The sequence below is a fragment of the Heterodontus francisci genome, chromosome 48 (genome assembly GCF_036365525.1).
Source record: "Heterodontus francisci isolate sHetFra1 chromosome 48, sHetFra1.hap1, whole genome shotgun sequence".
Lineage (NCBI taxonomy): Eukaryota > Metazoa > Chordata > Chondrichthyes > Heterodontiformes > Heterodontidae > Heterodontus > Heterodontus francisci.
Genome location: NC_090418.1, coordinates 420,527 through 443,746, shown reverse-complemented (window position 1 = coordinate 443,746; position 23,220 = coordinate 420,527). Strand labels below are relative to the sequence as shown.

Here is a 23,220-nt window from a genome sequence, read left to right as displayed (position 1 = left end):
ACACATGAAGAATGGTAACTTGGACAAGATGGCACATAGTGTCTGTGTGGAACTGTACCTCACCAAGGATCTACACCTGTAGCAGAGGAGAAAAATTAAAGAAAACATTTAAATTCTTTCCGAAGGGAATTGTCCTAAAGGAATGTTAGTCCTGGTTTAAAGTTTGCTTCATTGTATTGAAATTGCATGGCAGAATGATATTGCTCAAAAATTTGCAGTTATACAGTGTCTTTATTGTAGTAAATCATCTGAAGGTGCTTCACAGAAGCACAGCGACCCCAGAGGGTTGTAGAACTGTTGAAAGTGTAGAGATTCTGATGTAACGTTGCTAGTGAAATAGGTTATCTAACTATATCCTATATAACAATAATTGCGGCCCTTCAATAATCATTCATACTATGTAAGCATGTTAAGGTTTAAAGAGTCATGATGCGTGAAAGTTTTAATTTTTATTTTCTCTGTCACTATTGTTGTTTGGGATCGGGCTGCTGATGTTTGTAATAGGGTGTGTCTGATCAAGTTCAGGTTAAAACTGTACTGGCCACAGCGTTCCTTGTGCCTTGACCATCACTGGGAGGAGGACATGCAGTCATTCACTCCTGATATCAAGGATGCTCTGCCGGCCAAGGTTAGATAAATTTCTGGTAGTTGTTGCCTTCTATTAATTATCTGTCACATCCTCATTCAGCTTGTAGGTTGGATTTATTTTGTAGTTCTTTCTGCCAGTAATTTTCTGTCTTCCAGCTCTGATACATTCAGAGGAATCATCACAATTCTCGTAATCTGTGTCGTCGTCATCACTCAGTTCCACAATTTCTGCATAGTTACACTCTTCAATACCCAAGCAACGATAACAGAACGAATGAAAACAGTTGGGACACTCCACTTGTGGACAGCCCTCCAGACAGTGGGAGACCAGGGCCTCGCAGTTGGGACATGCCCGAACTACAGGGCACTGATGTACCTCAATATCAGGGGCCTCAATGAGTGGGCAGGACAGCAACATTGCCGTGATGGTGCAGGATTTGTTGCCACAGTCAGTGCTGTGTGAGGCTGGGCTTTTCCACTCTCTCAGACAGTCCCAGCAGAACTGATAGAGCTTCCCTCTTGCGTTGGAACAGAACAGACACTCCACACACAGGCTCTGCAGATCCACTCTCTGCACAAGGAAATTGCAGTCAGGACACTAACACACATGAAAGAGAAAGAGAGAATTAACATATGCAATAATCGTTTATTTATCTTCACTCCACCACCACCCGCACCCCAGTTTACCCAACTTGTCCAGACTCAGGTTGAGGGCACAGCCCAAGTAGCAGAGAGGTAGCTACTTTTGCTGGTTCAGCTGTGATGCCCCCTTGGTTGAAAAGCCTGCTAACATTCCTTGTCACATGAAGGATGGCCACTTGGATGTAGTGCTAGAGGGCAGTGTGAACCCTTGAACCGTACCCCCAAAATAAGCCAACTCATTCGTGGCAGGGTGGGGGAGGAAATGGGAGATAAAGGTGTACTGTTATCTGAAGCAAAACTTAATGTCAAAAGAGATTTGCAGAGTGCCATGTCAGTGATGTGATTACATTTTCAGCCACCAATTGACCACCTGTTACGTTTCTGAGCTGCTAAAATGCAATAAAACCATCATAACATGCTAAATATACACAGCAGTTCATCAGAATGTGAAACAGGAAAGGTGGGTGTTATGACAAATGATTCCAAGTGAAATATTCATTTGACATTTCTCTTTCAGATGCTGAGATCAACTGCTCTTTATTTCACAGAATTTTGTTTCATCTTTAAATATTCTGACTTGTTCCAAAATCTAAGCATGTGTCAGAGCTATCAGTCGATGGAGTTGGAGATGCAGTAAAGGAAGAGTTCAGTAGGTGCAGCTGCAGTATAGGTGGAGGTGGAGTCAGTGCAGGTGAAGGTGTGATCGGCAGAGGTTAAGGTGCAGTTGGTCCAGTGCAGTCGGTGCCGGTGAAGGTGCAGGTGCAGTCGATAGAGGTTGAGGTGCAGGTTAAGGTGCAGTCGGTGCAGGTGAAGTGCAGTCGGTAGAGGTTAAGGTGCAGTCGGTAAAGGTGAAGGTGTAGTTGGTGCATTGCAGTCGGTGCAGGTTCAGTCGGCAGAGGTGAAGGTGTAGTTGGTGCAGTGCAGTCGGTGCAATGCAGATGCTGGAGGTTGAGGTGCAGACACTGCAGGTTAAGTGTTATTGGAGTCGGTGCAGGGCAGCATAGGTGGAGGTGCACTCAGTGTAGGTGCAGTATAGGGGAAGGTGCAGTTGTTGCAGGTGCAGTCAGTGGAGGCTGAGGTAGTCAGTGCAGATGGAGGTGCAATCAATGCAGTGCAGTCAGGCAGTGTTCACAACAGCCCTCTTGCTGCTCCATGTGTCCCTTTCATTCATTTGGCAGGGATCATACTGAAAAGAAGCCTTTGATCCAGAAATCAGGGTCAGACCTCACCCTCCAGCAGATAATACCTCCTCCCTTCACCTATAAGCAAATTTCCAATTCCCACCTTGGTGGGGCTATTACTGTACAATCAGGAAGTTGTGATTTGCAGCCCCACTCCAGGTTTTGAGTGAATAGTCAATGCTAAAAGGGTAGGGATCCTGAAGAACCAAGACAGCACGGAGTGGGCTTCACCATCAGAAACTCTTTGCTCAGCATGATAGAGCCACCTTCAAATGGCTCAGAACGCATACTGTCCAACCGACTGCTCACTGCCTCTGGTCCAGTACACCTACTCAGCATCTATGCTCCAACACACTGCTCCCCACCTGAAGTTAAAGACCAGTTCTATGAGGAACTCCATAATATCATTAGTAGCATTCCCAATACCGAACATTTGTTCCTGCTGGGGGACTTTAACGCCAGGGTTGGGGCCGACCATGACTCAAGGCCCTCCTGCCTTGGGCACCATGGCATTGGAAGGATGAATGAGAATGGACAGAGACTGCTGGAGTTGTGTACCTATCACAACCTCTGCATCACCAACTCGTTCTTTCATACTAAATCCTGTCACCAGGTTTCATGGAGACACCCAAGATCACGTTGTTGGCACCAGCTGGACCTCATCGTCACAAGGCAAGCCTCTACAAACAGTGTCTAAATCACACGCAGCTTCCACAGTGCGGACTGTGACACCGACCACTCCCTGGTGTGCAGCAAAGTTAGACTCAAACCAAAGAAGCTGCATCACTCCAAGCAGAAGGGCCCCCCGCGGATCAACACTAACAGAATTTCTTATCCACAGCTGTTACATAAGTTTCTAAATTCACTTGAAAAAGCCCTTCAAAACACTCCTACAGGGGATGCAGAGACCAAGTGGGCCCACATCAGAGACGCCATCTATGACTCAGCAATGACCACCTATGGCAAACGTGTGGAGCAGAATGCAGACTGGTTTCAATCTCACTTTGAAGAGCTGGAACCTGTCATAACCGCTAAGAGCATTGCACTGTTGAACTACAAGAAAGCCCCCAGCGAGTTAACATCCATAGCACTGAAAGCAGCCAGAAATGCTACGCAAAGAACAGCCAGGTGCTGCGTAAGTGACCACTGGCGACACCTATGCAGTCGTATTCAGCTGGCCTCCGACACCGGAAACATTCGGAAAAGTATGATGGCATTAAGAGAGCTTTTGGGCCAACCATCATGAAGATCGCTCCCCTCAAGTCTAAATTAGGGGAAACAATCACTGACCAACGCAAGCAAATGGACCGCTGGGTGGAACACTACCTAGAACTGTACTCCAGGGAGAATGTTGTCACTGAGACCGCCCTCAATGCAGCCCAGTCTCTGCCAGTCATGGATGAGCTGGACGTACAGCCAACAAAATCGGAACTCAGTGATGCCATTGATTCTCTAGCCAGTGGAAAAGCCCCTGGGAAGGACGGCATTACCCCTGAAATCATCAAGAGTGCCAAGCCTGCTATACTCTCAGCACTCCATGAACTGCTTTGCCTGTGCTGGGATGAGGGAGCAGTACCACAGGACATGCGCGATGCCAATATCATCACCCTCTATAAGAACAAGGGTGACCGCGGTGACTGCAACAACTACCGTGGAATCTCCGTGCTCAGCATAGTGGGGAAAATCTTCGCTCAAATCGTTTTAAACAGACTCCAGAAACTGGCTGAGCATGTCTATCCTGAGGCACAGTGTGGCTTTCGAGCAGAAAGATCCACCATTGACATGCTGTTCTTCCTTCGCCAGCTACAGGAGAAATGCCGCGAACAACAGATGCCCCTCTACGTTGCTTCCCTAGATCTCACCAAAGCTTTGACCTCGTCAGCAGACGTGGTCTCTTCAGATTACTAGCAAAGATCAGATGTCCACCAAAGCTACGAAGTATCATCACATCATTCCATGACAATATGAAAGGCACAATTCAGCATAGCGGTGCCTCATCAGACCCCTTTCCTATCCTGAGTGTTGTGAAACAGGGCTGTGTTCTCGCACCTACACTGTTTGGGATTTTCTTCTCACTGCTGCTCTCACATGCGTTCAAGTCTTCAGAAGAAGGAATTTTCCTCCACACATCAGGTAGTAGGTTGTTCGACCTTGCCCGTCTTAGAGCAAAGACCAAAGTACGAAAGGTCCTCATCAGGGAACTCCTCTTTGCTGACGATGCTGCTTTAACATCCCACACAGAAGAGACTCATCGACAGGTTTGCGGCCGCCTGCAACGAATTTGGCCGAACCATCAGCTCAAGAAAACGATCATGGGACAGGACATCAGAAATGCTCCATCCATCAATATCGGCGACCACGCTCTGGAAATGGTTCAAGAGTTCATCTACCTAGGCTCAACTATCACCAGTAACTTGTCTCTCGATGCAGAAATCAACAAGCGCGTGAGAAAGGCGTCCGCTGCTATGTCCAGACTGACCAAGAGAGTGTGGGAAAATGGCGCACTGACACGAAACACAAAAGTCCGAGTGTATCAAGCCTGTGTCCTCAGTACCTTGCTCTACGGCAGCAAGGCCTGGACAACGTATGTCAGCCAAGAGCGACGTCTCAATTCATTCCATCTTCGCTGCCTCTGGAGAATACTTGGCATCAGGTGGCAGGACCGTATCTCCAACACAGAAGTCCTCGAGGCGGCCAACATCCCCAGCATATACACCCTACTAAGCCAGCGGCGCTCGTGATGGCTTGGCCATGTGAGCCACATGGAAGATGGCAGGATCCCCAAGGACACATTCTACAGCGAGCTCGTCACTGGTATCAGACCCACTGGCCATCCATGTCTCCGCTTTAAACACGTCTGCAAACGCGACATGAAGTCCTGTGACACTGACCACAATTCGTGGGAGTCAGTTGCCAGTGATCGTCAGAGCTGGCGGGCAGCCATAAAGGCGGGGCTAAAGAGTCGAAGAAACTTAGCAGTTGGCAGGAAAAAAGACAGAAGTGTAAGGAGAGAGCCAACTGTGTAACAGCCCCGACAACCAATTTTATCTGCAGCGCCTGTGGAAGAATCTGTCACTCTAGAATTGGCCTTTATAGCCACTCCAGGCACTGCTCCACAAACCACTGACCACCTCCAGGCGCTTACCCATTGTCTCTCGAGACAAGGAGGCCAAAGAAGAAGAAAACCAGCCAACACTTCTCCCTCAACCAAGGACATTTACTGTGGCCAATCATCTCATTTTCTGTTTTAGGGATTTGACAGGTGCGTTTGTTAATATAACAAGCTGTAACTACAGTTCAAAAGCACTTTGTTAAATGTGATGTAACATGCTTTGACATGTGATAGGTGTTGTATTAATGCAAGTTTGTTCTTTCATTCGTGTTGTTAGTAGTTTGGGAAGTGGGAAGTGACCAAGACAGATTGCGGTAGAGTGGGGGCAGGGTAGGAATTGGAAATTTGCTCATAGATGGTGGGATGAGATGAGGTTTCATCTGCTGGAGGGTGAGGTCAGGCACTGATTTCTGGATCAAAGGCTTCTCTTGGTTCTTATTCAGAGCTGTCATGATTTCACCTGTTCTTGCCCCTGCTGTTTTAGCCACAGACACAATGAAGGAGGAACTATGACAGCCAATACCCAGGGGTGAATCCCGAGAGATTTCACCTTAAGACGTGGTCTGTTCCACCAGAAACAGTGGTGAGGCAGAATCCATTGTAACTGATAATAGTCAAGTGGATCAATATTGGATCTTTTTAAAGGGTGTGGAGAAAGGACAGGAGCAGGGAATTCCAAGGAATGTTTTCCTAGAAGGTGGCATAGCTGGAATGGGCCCAATGGCCCTTTGAGTGCTACAAATTCTACTTTTCTTTCTGTTTCCTGTGCTGCTGATGTTGACTGCCTTACATTTCCCAAGAGGTCATTGTGAATTGTGAGTGTTAGCAAACTATTTGACTGCAGAGGCCATCAACATCAAACCTGATCTTGACCTCAAGCAACATTTATATGCACACACTGTCCACATGGTTCACTCGATAATGATCAGAAGCAAATAACTACCACAAGCGTACTGACAGAAACTCAAAACACTCAAATATTAAACACACCCAGAGCAGGTACAGCACGGGGGTTAGATACAGAGTAAAACTCCCTCTACACTGTCTCATCAAACACTCCCAGGGCAGGTACAGTATGGGTTAGATACAGAGTAAAGCTCCCTCTACACTGTCTCATCAAACACTCCCAGGGCAGGTACAGTATGGGTTAGATACAGAGTGAATCTCCCTAACAGAAAAAGAAAAAAAAAAACGGGGTTAGATACAGAGTAAAGCTCCCTCTACACTGTCCCCATCAAACACTCCCAGGACAGGTACAGCAAGGGGTTGGCTGTTGCTTGATTGGAGCTGCCGAGTGGCTATAAAAAAAAGAAAAAGAAAAGAAAAGAAAAAAAAATGGGGGTTAGATACAGAGTAAAGCTCCCTCCAGACTGTCCCAACAATCACTCATTGGATAAGCAAGAATGCACAAGCTGCACCAATATCCCCAAGTGTGTAAAATCACTTGGTTGCCTTGTGAAAAAACAGCAGACTGACACTGTTAATCTCTCTGGCTGAGATGACCAGTTTGGTGCTGAATTGGCATAGGTTGATGTTGTGGGGCTGTGCATTGTTGGAACTGGGTTAAAACTGGATCACAATTCATTTCATATGTTCCCATACAGTCATCAGAGAGGCATCAGAATGTTTATATACCCCCAACACTGTTTTAGCTAATTACACCACCCAATCCCTGCGTCTTTCTGCCCATCTCCCTCAATGTGTTGCTCATTACCTTTTTGTAAGATGCAGTGTCATCTTTGGTTAGTTCCACCAGTTTTTGCTCATAACACTCCCTCTCCTCTTCACTGAAGAGTGCCAATTTGCACACCTCCTGCCAGACCCATTCCTTCTTACAGCTCTGACATGGAAAAGAACGGATTCCCTGAGGAGACAGAATCTGTGTGATTGTCAGAATGAAGAGCAGGAAGAAGAATAGGGAGAGGGATGAGAAGAGAGTGATGGGAGCAGGATTCAGGCGGGAAAAGGAGGCGCAATTTGAGCTGTCAGGCAGTAACCTGCTGGGTACTTGTTGCCAATTCATGGTTATGCAGACACTGGGGGAATTGGAGAGGGTTTGGGGTGGAGGGAGGCTGATGTGGTAGTGGAGTACCACATAGTGATTATGAGCTTTCATCCCATTCACACCCAGACAATAACAAGAGCCAAACTCAGCTTGGTCCTTATCCATTGAGTTGAGGTACTGGACTATGGCAAGTGCCCAGAGAGAGATACAGTTAGCACAGGGCAACATCCTCAAGAGAGAAGGTGGAAAATCAGGCATGTATAAATACCACATTGACCAAATAATGATTGAGAAACTCACCATTTCTATCCGAGCCTTGGCCCAGGCTTTTAGACTCAGGGGCTCTGTGATGTGTCCACATGAGGCTTTGGCTCGGAGACTACTGGAACTGCTGGTGTCTGAAGGCAGAATCATGAAATCCATTTGTTTATTCATTCTTTCAGGTTCTTCATCTCCCAGTTGTACCCCACCCAGTCCTGCCTCAGTGCTAATCTGTAAAAGGCTCTGGGAGGATGGTAGTTTCCAACTTGAGCAAGATTACAAGTCCCCAGGTGTGAATTCTGCTGCTGCCACTCAATAAAGCACAGAGTGTAATAGACCCAGAGCACCACCCTGGATAAAAAGTCATTTTCTCCATTCCTCCTCTTTCCTTTTGTTCCCTCAGTATCAGTGGCCTATATTCATCGTTTGCTCCCTCGCACTCAGATGGGGGATGCAACTAAAATCAATAGCAAATAAAACTGTGACCATGTTCACACACTAGCTCTAGAGCTATGGATTCAGGGTATGAAAATGGACCAGGATATCTGCAGTCTGCTTATTTAAGGTATTGCAAAGAGGACACATGGAGGGGGGGGGGGGGGGGGGTGTTGTTGCTGTAGAGAACCAGAACGGGATGAAATTAGAGAAGGTACATGGATATGGAATATGAGGAAAGTAAGAAAATCAGATTAAAGCCTGTTAATAATAGAAGAAACAGAGTTGAACAGTTTTTCGGTGGATGGAAGTGGGTAGTGATGTCCCAGTGGTTCTGTTCTGGGAATGCTTCTGGTCACTATCTGCATCAATGATTTGGGTATTAGGCTAGAGGGAGTGATGTCCATATCTGCAGATGATACTAAAATAGGAGGCAGAGTAAATAATTCTAAGGACCAAAGAAAGTTGCAAGAGGATATTGCTTAGAAAAAGAAAAGCTTTTCTTTCTGCAGTGTGCGACAGAAACCACACCTGCCAAATGGAAATATATTAATTTCAGCATATGGAACACTATTTGAATGTTTACTGGACATTGAGCATAACTTGTTTAAAAGGACCACAGAGCAGTGGCTGAAAACATGGCTGCACATTTGCATTCTGAGAGACAGTGGCCTAGAGAGACAATGGGAATGCTCCCTGATTCAATTAGCCAGATTGGTTTTGTCAATAGTGATTATGAACAGACATTCAGAGTCATTGTCTGTGTAAGAGCCAGCACTCCACCACCAACCACCCACCACCCCCCCCCCCCACCGCCCCCGCCCCCACTGAGTGTGTCTTGTAAGCTCTGAAGAATCAACAAATCTCGAAGGCGAGGCTGTTTCAAACAAGGAGCTGGTCACATGACTAACCTGCTGGCCAAACTGGGAATTGATTGAATTGTGCATCACAGTAAAGTTTTTAGCAGACTTCTTTTGAAGACCAAAGAGAAGCAAGGTCTCTCTCTCTTTGTCTCTCTCTCTCTCTCTCTCTCTCACAAAGTTCCAGGGACCCACGGAAGTAACTTAAGGCTCAAAACAGAGACCCCCGCAGCCTTCAGTACCAGCAAAACAAGTGTGAAAGTGTGCACTGGGTCCCAGTGAGAACTGCAAGACTTAACTTTCATCAAAGACTTTACATCCAACCCAAAACCAGTAACTAAATTCCCTCTACTACTTCAAACCTTCTCCCTTTAATTTTTCTCCTCCTCTGTATCTGTGTGTGTGTTTATTGTGTATGCAGGCTAGTGTGGTTGAATCATGTATTTTTTGTAGTTTTAACTGAGTTAGAGTTTTAAGGTTAATAAACTTATACATTTCTTGTTTAAATCTGAGAAAACCTGTCTGGTTGATATCTTTACAATTACAATGAGAGAGCAGTGAGCAAGGACTCACTGAGGGGAAGCTAAAAACACTGTATTTTTGAAAGTTAAACCCTGTTACGGCCAAACCAGGAAATGGTCAAGAGGGCACCCCTAAACCCCTTCCTCACCTGGTTGTAATAGGTGCTTTTCACAACCTCAGGACTTCTCAGAGTGCTTTCCAGCCAATGAAATGTTTCTGAAGTGTAATCATCTTGTAATCTAGGAAACCCAGCAGCCATTTAATGCACAGCAAGCTCCCGCAAGCAACAATGTGATATTGACCAGATCATGAAATTTTTCTGATGTTGGTTGAGGGATACATATTGGCCCAGGACAATCTCTCCTGCTCATCTTTGAAATAATGCCATGGGATCATTTACATCCATTGGAGAGAGTAGACAAGGCCTCAGTTTAACATCTCATCTGAAAGACAACAAATCCAACAGTGCAGCGTTCCCTCAGTACTAACCCTCTGATAATGTAGCGTTCCCTCAGTACTAACCCTCTGATAATGTAGCGTTCCCTCAGTACTAACCCTCTGATAATGTAGCGTTCCCTCAGTACTGACCCTCTGATAATGTAGCGTTCCCTCAGTACTGACCCTCTGATAATGTAGCGTTCCCTCAGTACTAACCCTCTGATAATGTAGCGTTCCCTCAGTACTGACCCTCTGATAATGCAGCGTTCCCTCAGTACTAACCCTCTGATAATGCAGCGTTCCCTCAGTACTAACCCTCTGATAATGTAGCGTTCCCTCAGTACTGACCCTCTGATAATGTAGCGTTCCCTCAGTACTGACCCTCTGATAATGTAGCACTCCCTCAGTACTAACCCTCTGATAATGTAGCGTTCCCTCAGTACTAACCCTCTGATAATGTAGCGTTCCCTCAGTACTGACCCTCTGATAATGCAGCGTTCCCTCAGTACTGACCCTCTGATAATGCAGCGTTCCCTCAGTACTGACCCTCTGATAATGTAGCGTTCCCTCAGTACTGACCCTCTGATAATGTAGCGTTCCCTCAGTACTGACCCTCTGATAATGCAGCGTTCCCTCAGTACTAACCCTCTGATAATGTAGCGTTCCCTCAGTACTAACCCTCTGATAATGTAGCGTTCCCTCAGTACTAACCCTCTGATAATGTAGCGTTCCCTCAGTACTAACCCTCTGATAATGCAGCGTTCCCTCAGTACTAACCCTCTGATAATGTAGCGTTCCCTCAGTACTGACCCTCTGATAATGTAGCACTCCCTCAGTACTAACCCTCTGATAATGTAGCGTTCCCTCAGTACTAACCCTCTGATAATGTAGCGTTCCCTCAGTACTAACCCTCTGATAATGTAGCGTTCCCTCAGTACTGACCCTCTGATAATGCAGCATAGTGTGGCGACCAGAATTGCACGCAATATTCTAAGTGTGGCCGAACTGAAATTCTGTGCAGCTGCAACATGACTTGCCAATTTATATACTCTATGCCCCGACTGATGAAGGCAAGCATGCCGTATGCCTTCTTGACTACCTTATCACCTGCGTTGCCACTTTCAGTGACCTGTGGACCTGTACGCCCAGATCTCTCTGCCTGTCAATACTCCTAAGGGTTCTGCCATTTACTGTATACCTCCCACCTGCATTAGACCTTCCAAAATGCATTACCTCACATTTGTCCGGATTAAACTCCATCTGCCATTTCTCTGCCCAATTCTCCAACCGATCTATATCCTGCTGTATCCTCTGACAATCCTCATCATTATCCGCAACTCCACCAACCTTTGTGTCGTCCGCAAACTTACTAATCAGACCAGCTACATTTTCCTCCAAATCATTTATATATACTACAAACAGCAAAGGTCCCAGCACTGATCCCTGCGGAACACCACTAGTCTCATCCCTCCATTCAGAAAAACACCCATCCACTGATACCCTCTGTCTTCTGTGACTGAGCCAGTTCTGTATCCATCTTGCCAGCTCACCTCTGATCCCGTGTGACTTCACCTTTTGCACCAGTCTGCCATGCGGGACCTTGTCAAAGGCTTTACTAAAGACCACATAGATAACATCCACTGCCCTTCCTTCATCAATCATCTTCGTCACTTCCTCAAAAAACTCAATCAAATTAGTAAGACACGACTTCCCCTTCACAAAACCATGCTGTCTCTCGCTAATAAGTTCGTTTGTTTCCAAATGGGAGTAAATCCTGTCCCAAATAATCCTCTCTAATAGTTTCCCTACCACTGACGTAAGGCTCACCTGCCTATAATTTCCTGGATTATCCTTGCTACCCTTCTTAAACAAAGGCACAACATTGGCTATTCTCCAGTCCTCTGGGACCTCCCCTGTCGCCAATGAGGATGCAAAGATTTCTGTCAAGGCCCTAGCAATTTCTTCCCTTGCCTTCCTCAGTATTCTAGGGGAGATCCCATCAGGCCCTGGGGACCTATCTACCTTAATGCTTTGCAAGACACCCAACACCACCTCCTTTTTGATACTGAGATGACTGAGACTATCTGCACTCCCTTCCCTTCCCTCGGCTCATCATCCACCAAGTCCTTCTCTTTGGTGAATACTGATGCAAAGTACTCATTTCGCACCTTGCCCATTTCCTCTGGCTCCACACATAGATTCCCATCTCTGTCCCTGAGTGGGCCAACCCTTTCCCTGGTTACCCTCTTGCTCTTTATATATGTATAGAAAGCCTTGGGATAATCCTTAATCCTGTTTGCCAATGACTTTTCTGACCCCTTTTAGCCCTCCTAACTCCTTGCTTAAGTTCCTTCCTACTGTCTTTATATTCCTCAAGTGCTTCATCTGTTCCTAGCCTTCCAGCCCTTACAAATGCTTCCTTTTTCTTTTTGACTAGGCTCACAATATCCCGTGTTATCCAAGCTTCCCGAAACTTGCCAAACTTGTCTTTCTTCCACACAGGAACATGCTGGTCCTGGATTCTAATCAGCTGACGTTTGAAAGACTCCCACATGTCAGATGTTGATTTACCCTCAAACAGCCGCCCCCCAATCTAAATTCTTCAGTTCCTGCCTAATATTGTGATAATTAGCTTTCCCCCAATTTAGCACCTTCACCCAAGGACTACTCTTATCCTTATCCACAAGTACCTTAAAACTTATGGAATTATGGTCACTGTTCCCGAAATGCACCCCCACTGAAACTTCGACCACCTGGCCGGGCTCATTCCCCAATACTAGGTCCAGAATGGCCCCATCCCTAGTTGAACTATCTACATACTGTTTCAAGAAGCCCTCCTGGATGCTCCTTACAAATTCTGCCCCATCCAAGCCCCTAGCACTAAGTGAGTCCCAGTCAATATAGGGGAAGTTAAAATCACCCACCACCACAGCCCTGTTAGCTTTACATCTTTCCAAAATCTGTTTTCATATCTTCTCCTCTACCTCCCGCTAGCTGTTGGGAGGCCTGTAGTAAACCCCCAACATCGTGACTGCACCCTTCCTATTCCTGAGCTCCACCCATATTGCCTCGCTGCATGACCCCTGAGGTGTCCTCCCGCAGTACAGCTGTGATATTCTCCTTAACAAGTAATGCAACTCCCCCACCCCTTTTACATCCCCCTCTATCCTGCCTGAAGCATCTAAATCCCGGAACGTTTAGCTGCCAATCCTGTCCTTCCCTCAACCAAGTCTCTGTAATAGCAACAACATCATATTTCCAAGTGCTAATCCAAACTCTAAGTTCATCTGCCTTACCTGTTATACTTCTTGCACTGAAACAAATGCACTTCAGACCAGCAGTCCCGCTGTGCTCAGCAACATCTCCCTGCCTGCTCTTCCTCTTAGTCTTACTGGCCTTATTTCCCAGTTCCTCCTCATTTATTTCACTAGCTGTCCTACTGCTCTGGTTCCCACCCCCCTGCCACACTAGTTTAAACCCTCCCGAGTGACGCTAGCAAACCTTACAGCCAGGATATTTGTGCCCCTCCAGTTTAGATGCAACCCGTCCTTCTTGTACAGGTCCCACCTGTCCCTGAAGAGATCCCAATGATCCAGATATCTGAAACCCTCCCTTCTACACCAGCTGTTCAGCCACGTGTTTAGTTGCACTATCTTCCTATTTCTAGCCTCACTGGCACGTGGCACAGGGAGTAATCCTGAGATTACAACCCAAGAGGTCCTGTTTTTTTTAAACTTACGACCTAACTCCCTAAACTCCCCCTGCAGGACCTCGTCACTCTTCCTGCCTATGTCGTTGGTACCGATGTGTACCACAACCTCTGGCTGTTCGCCCTCCCCCTTCAGAATGCCCCCTGTCCATTCAGAGACATCCTTGACCCTGGCACCAGGGAGGCAACATACCTTCCTGCAGTCTCTTTCACGTCCACAGAAGCGCCTATCTGTGCCCCTGACTATAGAGTCCCCTATAACTATTGCTCTTCTGCGCTTTTTCTCTCCCTGCTGAACAACAGTGCCAGCTGTGGTGCCACTGCTCTGGCTGCTGCTGTTTTCCCCTGATAGGCCATCCCCCCCAACAGTATCCAAAACAGTATACTTGTTAGAGAGGGGGATAGCCACAGGGGATTCCTGCACTGACTGCCTGCCCCTTCTAGCGGTCTCCCATCTATCTGCCTGCACCTTGGGTGTAACCACTTCTCTAAAACTCCTGTCTCTGATGCTTTCTTCCACCTGCATGCTCCTAAGTGCATCTAATTGCTGCTCCAACCGATCCATGCGCTCTGTGAGGAGCTGCAACTGGGTACACTTCCTGTAGATGTAGTCCCCCGGAAGGCTGGAAGCATCACGGACCTCCCACATCTCACAGGTGAAGCACTTCACCCCTCTAACTGACATTTCTAGCATTAATTAGTTAATGAATCTAAAATAAATAAATACTTATTAAATGCTTACTAAATTATGATAGACTTAACTATGTGGTCCCCAGTGCTAGATTTCTGCAATAAATACTAAATGCTAACTAAATACAGTAATCTCCTCCCTCTGGTTTAGTTACTCTACTTATTAATTAGTTAATTAGTGTTTTAATCAATTTTTATCAGTTTTATTTTCAAATTCGGGACAGATTCCCGACCAGCCAATCTGGTCACAGCTTAATCCCCGAGGTTAACTCCGCCCGCCGAGTCAGTCCGGGAATCCCCGAGGTTAACTCCGCCCTCCGAGTCTGTCCGAGAATCCCCGAGGTTAACTCCGCCCTCCGAGTCTGCTCCGAGAATCCCCGAGGTTAACTCCGCCCTCCGAGTCTGTCCGAGAATCCCCGAGGTTAACTCCGCCCTCCGAGTCAGTCCGAGAATCCCCGAGGTTAACTCCGCCCTCCAAGTCTGTCCGAGAATCCCCGAGGTTAACTCCGCCCTCCGAGTCTGTACGGGAATCCCCGAGGTTAACTCCGCCCTCCGAGTCTGTCCGAGAATCCCCGAGGTTAACTCCGCCCTCCGAGTCTGTCCGAGAATCCCCGAGGTTAACTCCGCCCTCCGAGTCTGCTCCGAGAATCCCCGAGGTTAACTCCGCCCTCCGAGTCTGCTCCGAGAATCCCCGAGGTTAACTCCGCCCTCCGAGTCTGTCCGAGAATCCCCGAGGTTAACTCCGCCCTCCGAGTCTGCTCCGAGAATCCCCGAGGTTAACTCCGCCCTCCGAGTCTGCTCCGAGAATCCCCGAGGTTAACTCCGCCCTCCGAGTCTGTCCGAGAATCCCCGAGGTTAACTCCGCCCTCCGAGTCTGCTCCTAGAATACCCGAGGTAAGTTTTTTATACTCACCGCTCTGGAACTCCGCCCTCCGAGTCTGCTCAGAGAATCCCCAAGGTAAGTTTTTTATACTGACCGCCCTGGAACTCCGCCCTCCGAGTCAGCTCCGAGAATTCACAAGGTAAGTTTTTTACACTTACCAGTCTGGAACTCCGTCCTCCGAGTCTGACCCTCTGATAATGCAGCGCTCCCTCAGTACTGACCCTCTGATAATGCAGCACTCCCTCAGTACTGACCCTCTGATAATGCAGCACCCCCTCAGTACTGACCCTCTGATAATGCAGCACTCCCTCAGTACGAACCCTCTGATAATGCAGCACTCCCTCAGTACTGACCCTCTGATAATGCAGGACTCCCTCAGTACTGACTCTCTGATAATGCATCACACCCTCTGTACTGCCCCTGTGATAATGCAGCATTCCCTCAGTACTGACCCTCTGATAATGCAGCACTCCCTCAGTACTGACCCTCTGATAATGCAGCACTCCCTCAGTACTGACCCTCTGATAATGCAGCACTCCCTCAGTACTAACCCTCTGATAATGCAGCACTCCCTCAGTACGAACCCTCTGATAATGCAGCACTCCCTCAGTACTGACCCTCTGATAATGCAGCACTCCCTCAGTACTAACCCTCTGATAATGCAGCACTCCCTCAGTACGAACCCTCTGATAATGCAGCACTCCCTCAGTACTGACCCTCTGATAATGCAGCACTCCCTCAGTACTGACCCTCTGATAATGCAGCACTCCCTCAGTACTGACCCTCTGATAATACAGCACTCCCTCAGTACTAACCCTCTGATAATGCAGCACTCCCTCAGTACGAACCCTCTGATAATGCAGCACTCCCTCAGTACTAACCCTCTGATAATGCAGCACTCCCTCAGTACTGCCCCTGTGATAATGCAGCATTCCCTCAGTACTGACCCTCTGATAATGCAGCAGTCCCTCAGTACTGACCCTCTGATAATCCAGCACTCCTTCAGTACTGACCCTCTGATAATGCAGCGTTCCCTCAGTACTGACCCTCTGATAATGCAGCGCTCCCTCAGTACTGACCCTCTGATAATACAGCGTTCCCTCAGTACTGACCTCTGATGATGTCGCAATCCCTAAGTACTGACCCTCTGATAATGCAGCGCTCCCTCAGTACTGACCCTCTGATAATACAGCGTTCCCTCAGTACTGACCTCTGATGATGTCGCAATCCCTCAGTACTGACCCTCTGATAATGCAGCAATCCCAGAGTACTGACCCTCTGAGAATGCAGCACTCCTTCAGTACTGACCCTATGATAATGCAGCACTCCCTCACAACTGACCCTCTGACAATGTAGCACTCCCTCACAACTGACCCTCTGATAATGCAGCACTCCCTCAGTACTGACCCTCTGATAATGCAGCACTCCCTCACAACTGACCCTCTGATAATGTAGCACTCCCTCACAACTGACCCTCTGATAATGCAGCACTCCCTCAGTACTGACCCTCTGATAATGCACCATTCCCTCAGTACTGACCCTGTGATAATGCATTGTTCCCTCAGTACTGACCCTTTGATAATGCAGCATTCCCTCAGTACTGACCCTCTGATAATGCATTGTTCCCTCAGTACTGACCCTTTGATAATGCAGCATTCCCTCAGTACTGACCCTCTGATAATGCAGCACTCCCTCAGTACTGACCCTCTGATAAGGCAGCGTTCCCTCAGTACTGACCCTCTGAGAATGCAGCACTCCCTCAGTACTGACCCTCTGATAATGCAGCGCTCCCTCAGTACTGACCCTCTGATAATGCAGCACTCCCTCAGTCCTGACCCTCTGATAATGCAGCACTCCCTCAGTACTGACCCTCTGAAAATGCAGCACTCCCTCAGTACTGACCCTCTGATAATGCAGCACTCCCTCAGTACTGACCCTCTGATAATGCAGCACTCCTTCAGTACTGACCCTCTGAGAATGCAGCACTCCCTCAGTACTGACCCTCTGATAATGCAGCACTCCCTCAGTACTGACCCTCTGATAATGCAGCACTCCCTCAGTACTGACCCTCTGATAATGCAGCACTCCCTCAGTACTGACCCTCTGATAATGCAGCGTTCCCTCAGTACTGACCCTCTGATAAAGCAGCACTCCCTCAGCACTGACCCTCTGATAATGCAGCGTTCCCTCAGTACTGACCCTCTGATAATGCAGCACTCCCTCAGTACTGACCCTCTGATAATGCAGCACTCCCTCAGTACTGACCCTCTGATAATGCAGCACTCCCTCAGTACTGACCCTCTGATAATGCAGCGTTCCCTCAGTACTGACCCTCTGATAATGCAGCACTCCCTCAGTACTGACCCTCTGATAATGCAGCGCTCCCTCAGTACTGACCCTCTGATAATGCAGCATTCCCTCAGTACTAACCCTCTGATAATGCAGCATTCCCTCAATACTGACCCTCTGATAATGCAGCACTCCCTCAGTACTGACCCTCTGATAATGCAGCACTCCCTCAGTACTGACCTCTGATGATGTCGCAATCCCTCAGTACTGACCCTCTCATAATGCAGCACTCCCTCAGTACTGACCCTCTGATAATGCAGCACTCCCTCAGTACTGACCCTCTGATAATGCAGCGTTCCCTCAGTACTGACCCTCTGATAAGGCAGCGTTCCCTCAGTACTGACCCTCTGAAAATGCAGCACTCCCTCAGTACTGACACTCTGATAATGCAGCACTCCCTCAGTACTGACCCTCTGATAATGCAGCGTTCCCTCAGTACTGACCCTCTGATAATGCAACGTTCCCTCAGTACTGACCCTCTGAAAATGCAGCACTCCCTCAGTACTAACCCTCTGATAATGCAGCACACCCTCACAACTGAACCTCTGATAATGCAGCATTCCCTCAGTACTGACCCTCTGATAATGCAGCTATCCTTCAGTACTGACCCTCTGATAATGCAGCACTCCCTCAGTACTGACCCTCTGATAATGCAGCACTCCCTCAGTACTAACCCTCTGATAATGCAGCGCTCCCTCAGTCCTGACCCTCTGATAATGCAGCACTCCCTCAGTACTGACCCTCTGATAATGCAGCACTCCTTCAGTACTGACCCTCTGAGAATGCAGCACTCCCTCAGTACTGACCCTCTGATAATGCAGCACTCCCTCAGTCCTGACCCTCTGATAATGCAGCACTCCCTCAGTACTGACCCTCTGATAATGCAGCTTTCCCTCAGTACTGACCCTCTGATAATGCAGCACTCCCTCAGTACTGACCCTCTGATAATGCAGCGCTCCCTCAGTACTGACCCTCTGATAATGCAGCGCTCCCTCAGTACTGACCCTCTGATAATACAGCGTTCCCTCAGTACTGACCTCTGATGATGTCGCAATCCCTCAGTACTGACCCTCTGATAATGCAGCGCTCCCTCAGTACTGACCCTCTGATAATGCAACACTCCCTCAGTACTGACCCTCTGATAATGCAGCACTCCCTCAGTACTGACCCTCTGATAATGCAGCTTTCCTTCAGTACAGACCCTCTGATAATGCAGCACTCCTTCAGTAGTGACCCTCTGATAATGCAGCACTCCCTCAGTACTGACCCTCTGATAATGCAGCACTCCCTCAGTACTGACCCTCTGATAATGCAGCTTTCCCTCAGTACTGACCCTCTGATAATGCAGCACTCCCTCAGTACTGACCCTCTGATAATGCAGCACTCCCTCAGTACTGACCCTCTGATAATGCAGCACTTCCTCAGTACTGACCCTCTGATAATGCAGCACTCCTTCAGTACTGACCCTCTGATAATGCAGCACTCCCTCAGTACTGACTCTCTGATAATGCATCACTCCCTCAGTACTGACCCTCTGATAATGCAGCACTCCCTCAGTACTGACCCTCTGATAATGCAGCACTCCCTCACAACTGACCCTCTGATAATGTAGCACTCCATCAGTACTGACCCTCTGATAATGCAGCACTCCTTCAGTACTGACCCTCTGATAATGCAGCACTCCCTCAGTACTGACCCTCTGATAATGTAGCACTCCATCAGTACTGACCCTCTGATAATGCAGCACTCCCTCAGTACTGACCCTCTGATAATGTAGCACTCCCTCAGTATTGACCCACTGATAATGCAGCACTCCCTCACAACTGACCCTCTGATAATGTAGCACTCCCTCAGTACTGACCCTTTGATAATGCAGCACTCCCTCACAACTGACCCTCTGATAATGTAGCACTCCCTCAGTATTGACCCACTGATAATGCAGCACTCCCTCACAACTGACCCTCTGATAATGTAGCACTCCCTCAGTACTGACCCTCTGATAAAGCAGCACTCCCTCAGTACTGACCCTCTGATAATGCAGCACTCCCTCAGTACTGACCCTCTGATAATGCAGCACTCCCTCAGTACTGACCCTCTGATAATGCAGCACTCCCTCAGTACTGACCCTCTGATAATGCAGCACTCCCTCAGTACTGACCCTCTGATAATGCAGCACTCCTTCAGTACTGACCCTCTGATAATGCAGCTTTCCTTCAGTACTGACCCTCTGATAATGCAGCACTCCCTCAGTACTGACCCTCTGATAATGCAGCTTTCCTTCAGTACTGACTCTCTGATAATACAGCGCTCCCTCAGTACTGACCCTCTGACAATGCAGCACTCCCTCAGTACTGACCCTCTGATAATGCAGCACTCCTTCAGTACTGACTCTCTGATAATACAGCGCTCCCTCAGTACTGACCCTCTGATAATGCAGCACTCCCTTAGTACTGACCCTCTGATAATGCAGCACTCCCTCAGTACTGACCCTCTGATAGTGCAGCACTCCCTCAGTACTGACCCTCTGATAATGCATCACTCCCTCAGTACTGACCCTCTGATAATGCAGCACTCCTTCAGTACTGACCCTCTGATAATACAGCGCTCCCTCAGTACTGACCTCTGATAATGCAGCACTCCTTCAGTACTGACCTCTGATAATGCAGCACTCCTTCAGTACTGACCCTCTGATAATACAGCGTTCCCTCAGTACTGACCCTCTGATAATGCAGCACTCCTTCATTACTGACCCTCTGATAATGCAGCGTTCCCTCAGTACTGACCCTCTGATAATGCAGCACTCCCTCAGTACTGACCCTCTGATAATGCAGCACTCCCTCAGTACTGACCCTCTGATAATGCAGCACTCCTTCAGTACTGACCCTCTGAGAATGCAGCACTCCCTCAGTACTGACCCTCTGAGAATGCAGCACTCCCTCAGTACTGACCCTCTGATAATGCAGCACTCCCTCAGTACTGACCCTCTGATAATGCAGCGTTCCCTCAGTACTGACCCTCTGATAATGCAGCACTCCCTCAGTACTGACCCTCTGATAATGCAGCACTCCCTCAGTACTGACCCTCTGATAATGCAGCACTCCTTCAGTACTGACCCTCTGATAATGCAGCTTTCCCTCAGTACTGACCCTCTGATAATGCAGCACTCCCTCAGTACTGACCCTCTGATAATGCAGCACTCCTTCAGTACTGACCCTCTGATAATGCAGCTTTCCCTCAGTACTGACCCTCTGATAATGCAGCTTTCCCTCAGTACTGACCCTCTGATAATGCAGCACTCCCTCAGTACTGCACTGGGAGTAGCTGCCTGGACTTTAAGCTTGAGACAAAGGGGGCTTGAACCCACAACCTTCTGAGTCAGGGATGAGAGTGCTACCCAGTGAGCCATGGCTGACTCCAAGATAGTGGAATGACCAAACCGTGGCAGATGGAATCCAATGTCAGTAAATGGGAGGTGGTACATTTTGGTAAAATATTAAAAGTAACCATTACGCCTGGAATGGGTGATGGTTGGACGATGTGAGGGAGAAGAGAAATTTGTGGGTTCAGGGTCACAAGACATTTGAAGCAGCCCCTCAGGTGGATAAACTAATGGAATTCTGAGTTTTATGGAGGGAGATTCAGAATATACATAAATAAAAGCAAAATACTGCAGATGCTGGAAATCTGAAATAAATACAAAAAATGCTGGAACCACTCAGCAGGTCTGGCAGCATCTGTGGAAAGAGAAGCAGAGTTAACGTTTCGGGTCAGTGACCCTTCATCAGAACAGAGTTCCGAAAAAGGGTCACTGACCCGAAACATTAACTCTGCTTCTCTTTACACAGATGCTGCCAGACCTGCTGAGTGGTTCCAGAATTTCTTGTTTTTATTTCAGAATATACATGTTGAGATATAATGGTGAGACTGTGTAGTTTGGGCTTTACACTATAGAAAGCATATTGTGCTGATAGAGAGGAACAGCACAGATTCACTAGGATGCTGCCTGGTATGAGGGAATTCAGATGCAAAGCAAGACTTGAGAAATTGGGGCTGTTTTCATTAGAACAAAGGAGATAAAGGGGTGATTTGACACAGCGATATAAAGTTCTCAGGCATAAGACAGAGTAGATGGAAACAGACAGTTTCCCACAGTCAAGGGGTGTAGTATGAGGAGGCACAGAGATAAGATTAAACATTAAGAGATTTAGGACAGAGAGCAGGAGAAATCTTTATACACGGGGTTCTGAGGCTGTGGGATGTACGACTGGTAACTGAAACAGAGACCAAGCCATATTTGAGAACAGATTTGATCAGGGTGAAAGAAAGGGGGATAACAGAATCTGGGAATAGGGCAGGTTCTTGGGATTAGGATACTGCTCGCGTGGAGGATAGACAACATGGACTGGATGGGCTGAATGGCCTGTTTATCTGCTGTCATTTCAACATAACTGAGTAAATATTAACACCTCTAAAGTTAAAGAGATAGAGGCACAAAATTTAAGCAAAGCAAACAGGAGAGTTTTAAACAGAAAGTAAATTCTGATGAAAGGTCGTCATTCCAAACATTCACCTATCATTAAAATAAAAGCAAAATACTGCGGATGCTGGAAATCTGGAATAAAAACAAGAAATGCTGGAACCTCTCAGCAGGTCTGGCAGCATCTGTGAAAAGAGAAGCAGAGTTAATGTTTCGGGTCAGTGACCCTTCATCAGAACAGAGTTCCGAAGAAGGGTCACTGACCCGAAACGTTAACTCTGCTTCTCTTTTCACAGATGCTGCCAGACCTGCTGAGAGGTTCCAGCATTTCTTGTTTTAATTCACCTATCATTTCTCTTTCAGGCAGTGACGTCCATTTTGCTTGTTTGCAGCATTTTTATTCCTGATTTAAATTGAAAAGTTTGCTCAGAACCAGGCAGGCATCGCCAGCTCAGAGAATGAAACTGAAAGGACAGCGGGGTATCTGTGAGACTATTGCCTCTCAGTGTCACTCCCTGGCCCCTCACTGTCAATACCAGTTTTACCTGCAAGATGACAGACGCCCTGGGAAGCTCCGTGCCTTTCCTGTGCAGTGTCCATAACCTGAAAAGAAGCCTCCTCGGGTGGGTGGCTAAAGCAGCAGGATGATTGTGATCTCACTCTCTCTCTCTCTCTCTCTCTGCTGATGAGCTGTGTTTCACTTTTACTTCCTGCCAGGAGTTTCTGTTTGAAGTTCACTGATTGGCTGGTGCGTGATTCAGCATGTTTCATGTAAAAAGGGCTCTCAAGGCACAACACAGGGAGGGTTCGAAACCAGTCTCTACAAGCACCAGTTTCAGCAGGAAAATAAAAATATTAGTATGAATGGGGAAAGGCTACTGTGTAAGGCCCTCCCGACAGAGTATACTGAGGGCCTGGATGCACCACAGAATATTTGACATGGAATGTAAATGAAATAGCCTGTAATGGCAAATTTTAGTTTAGTTTAGTTTAGAGATACAGCACTGAAACAGGCCCTTCGGCCCACCGAGTCTGTGCCGACCATCAACCACCCATTTATATTAATCC

General features: G+C 47.5%; 1 protein-coding gene across 3 annotated transcripts; it reads right to left on the bottom strand.

Annotated features, from left to right (window-relative positions):
• Positions 1 to 211: 211 nt before the first annotated feature.
• Positions 212 to 22,832, bottom strand: LOC137357583 (potential E3 ubiquitin-protein ligase ariadne-2-like). 3 transcript variants are annotated; one of them, XM_068024021.1, is made up of 4 exons: positions 22,698 to 22,832; positions 7,829 to 7,926; positions 7,238 to 7,402; positions 212 to 1,186 (listed from the first exon to the last, which is right to left on the bottom strand). In XM_068024021.1, exons 1-4 carry the CDS (start codon positions 22,750 to 22,752, stop codon positions 662 to 664), a joined length of 843 nt encoding a protein of 280 aa, XP_067880122.1. In that variant the 5' UTR covers positions 22,753 to 22,832; the 3' UTR covers positions 212 to 661. The 3 variants fall into 3 exon arrangements, with proteins under 3 accessions (XP_067880122.1, XP_067880123.1, XP_067880124.1); XM_068024022.1 differs by having other exon boundaries at positions 7,238 to 7,387; XM_068024023.1 differs by lacking the exon at positions 7,238 to 7,402.
• Between the last annotated feature and the right edge of the window lie 388 nt (positions 22,833 to 23,220).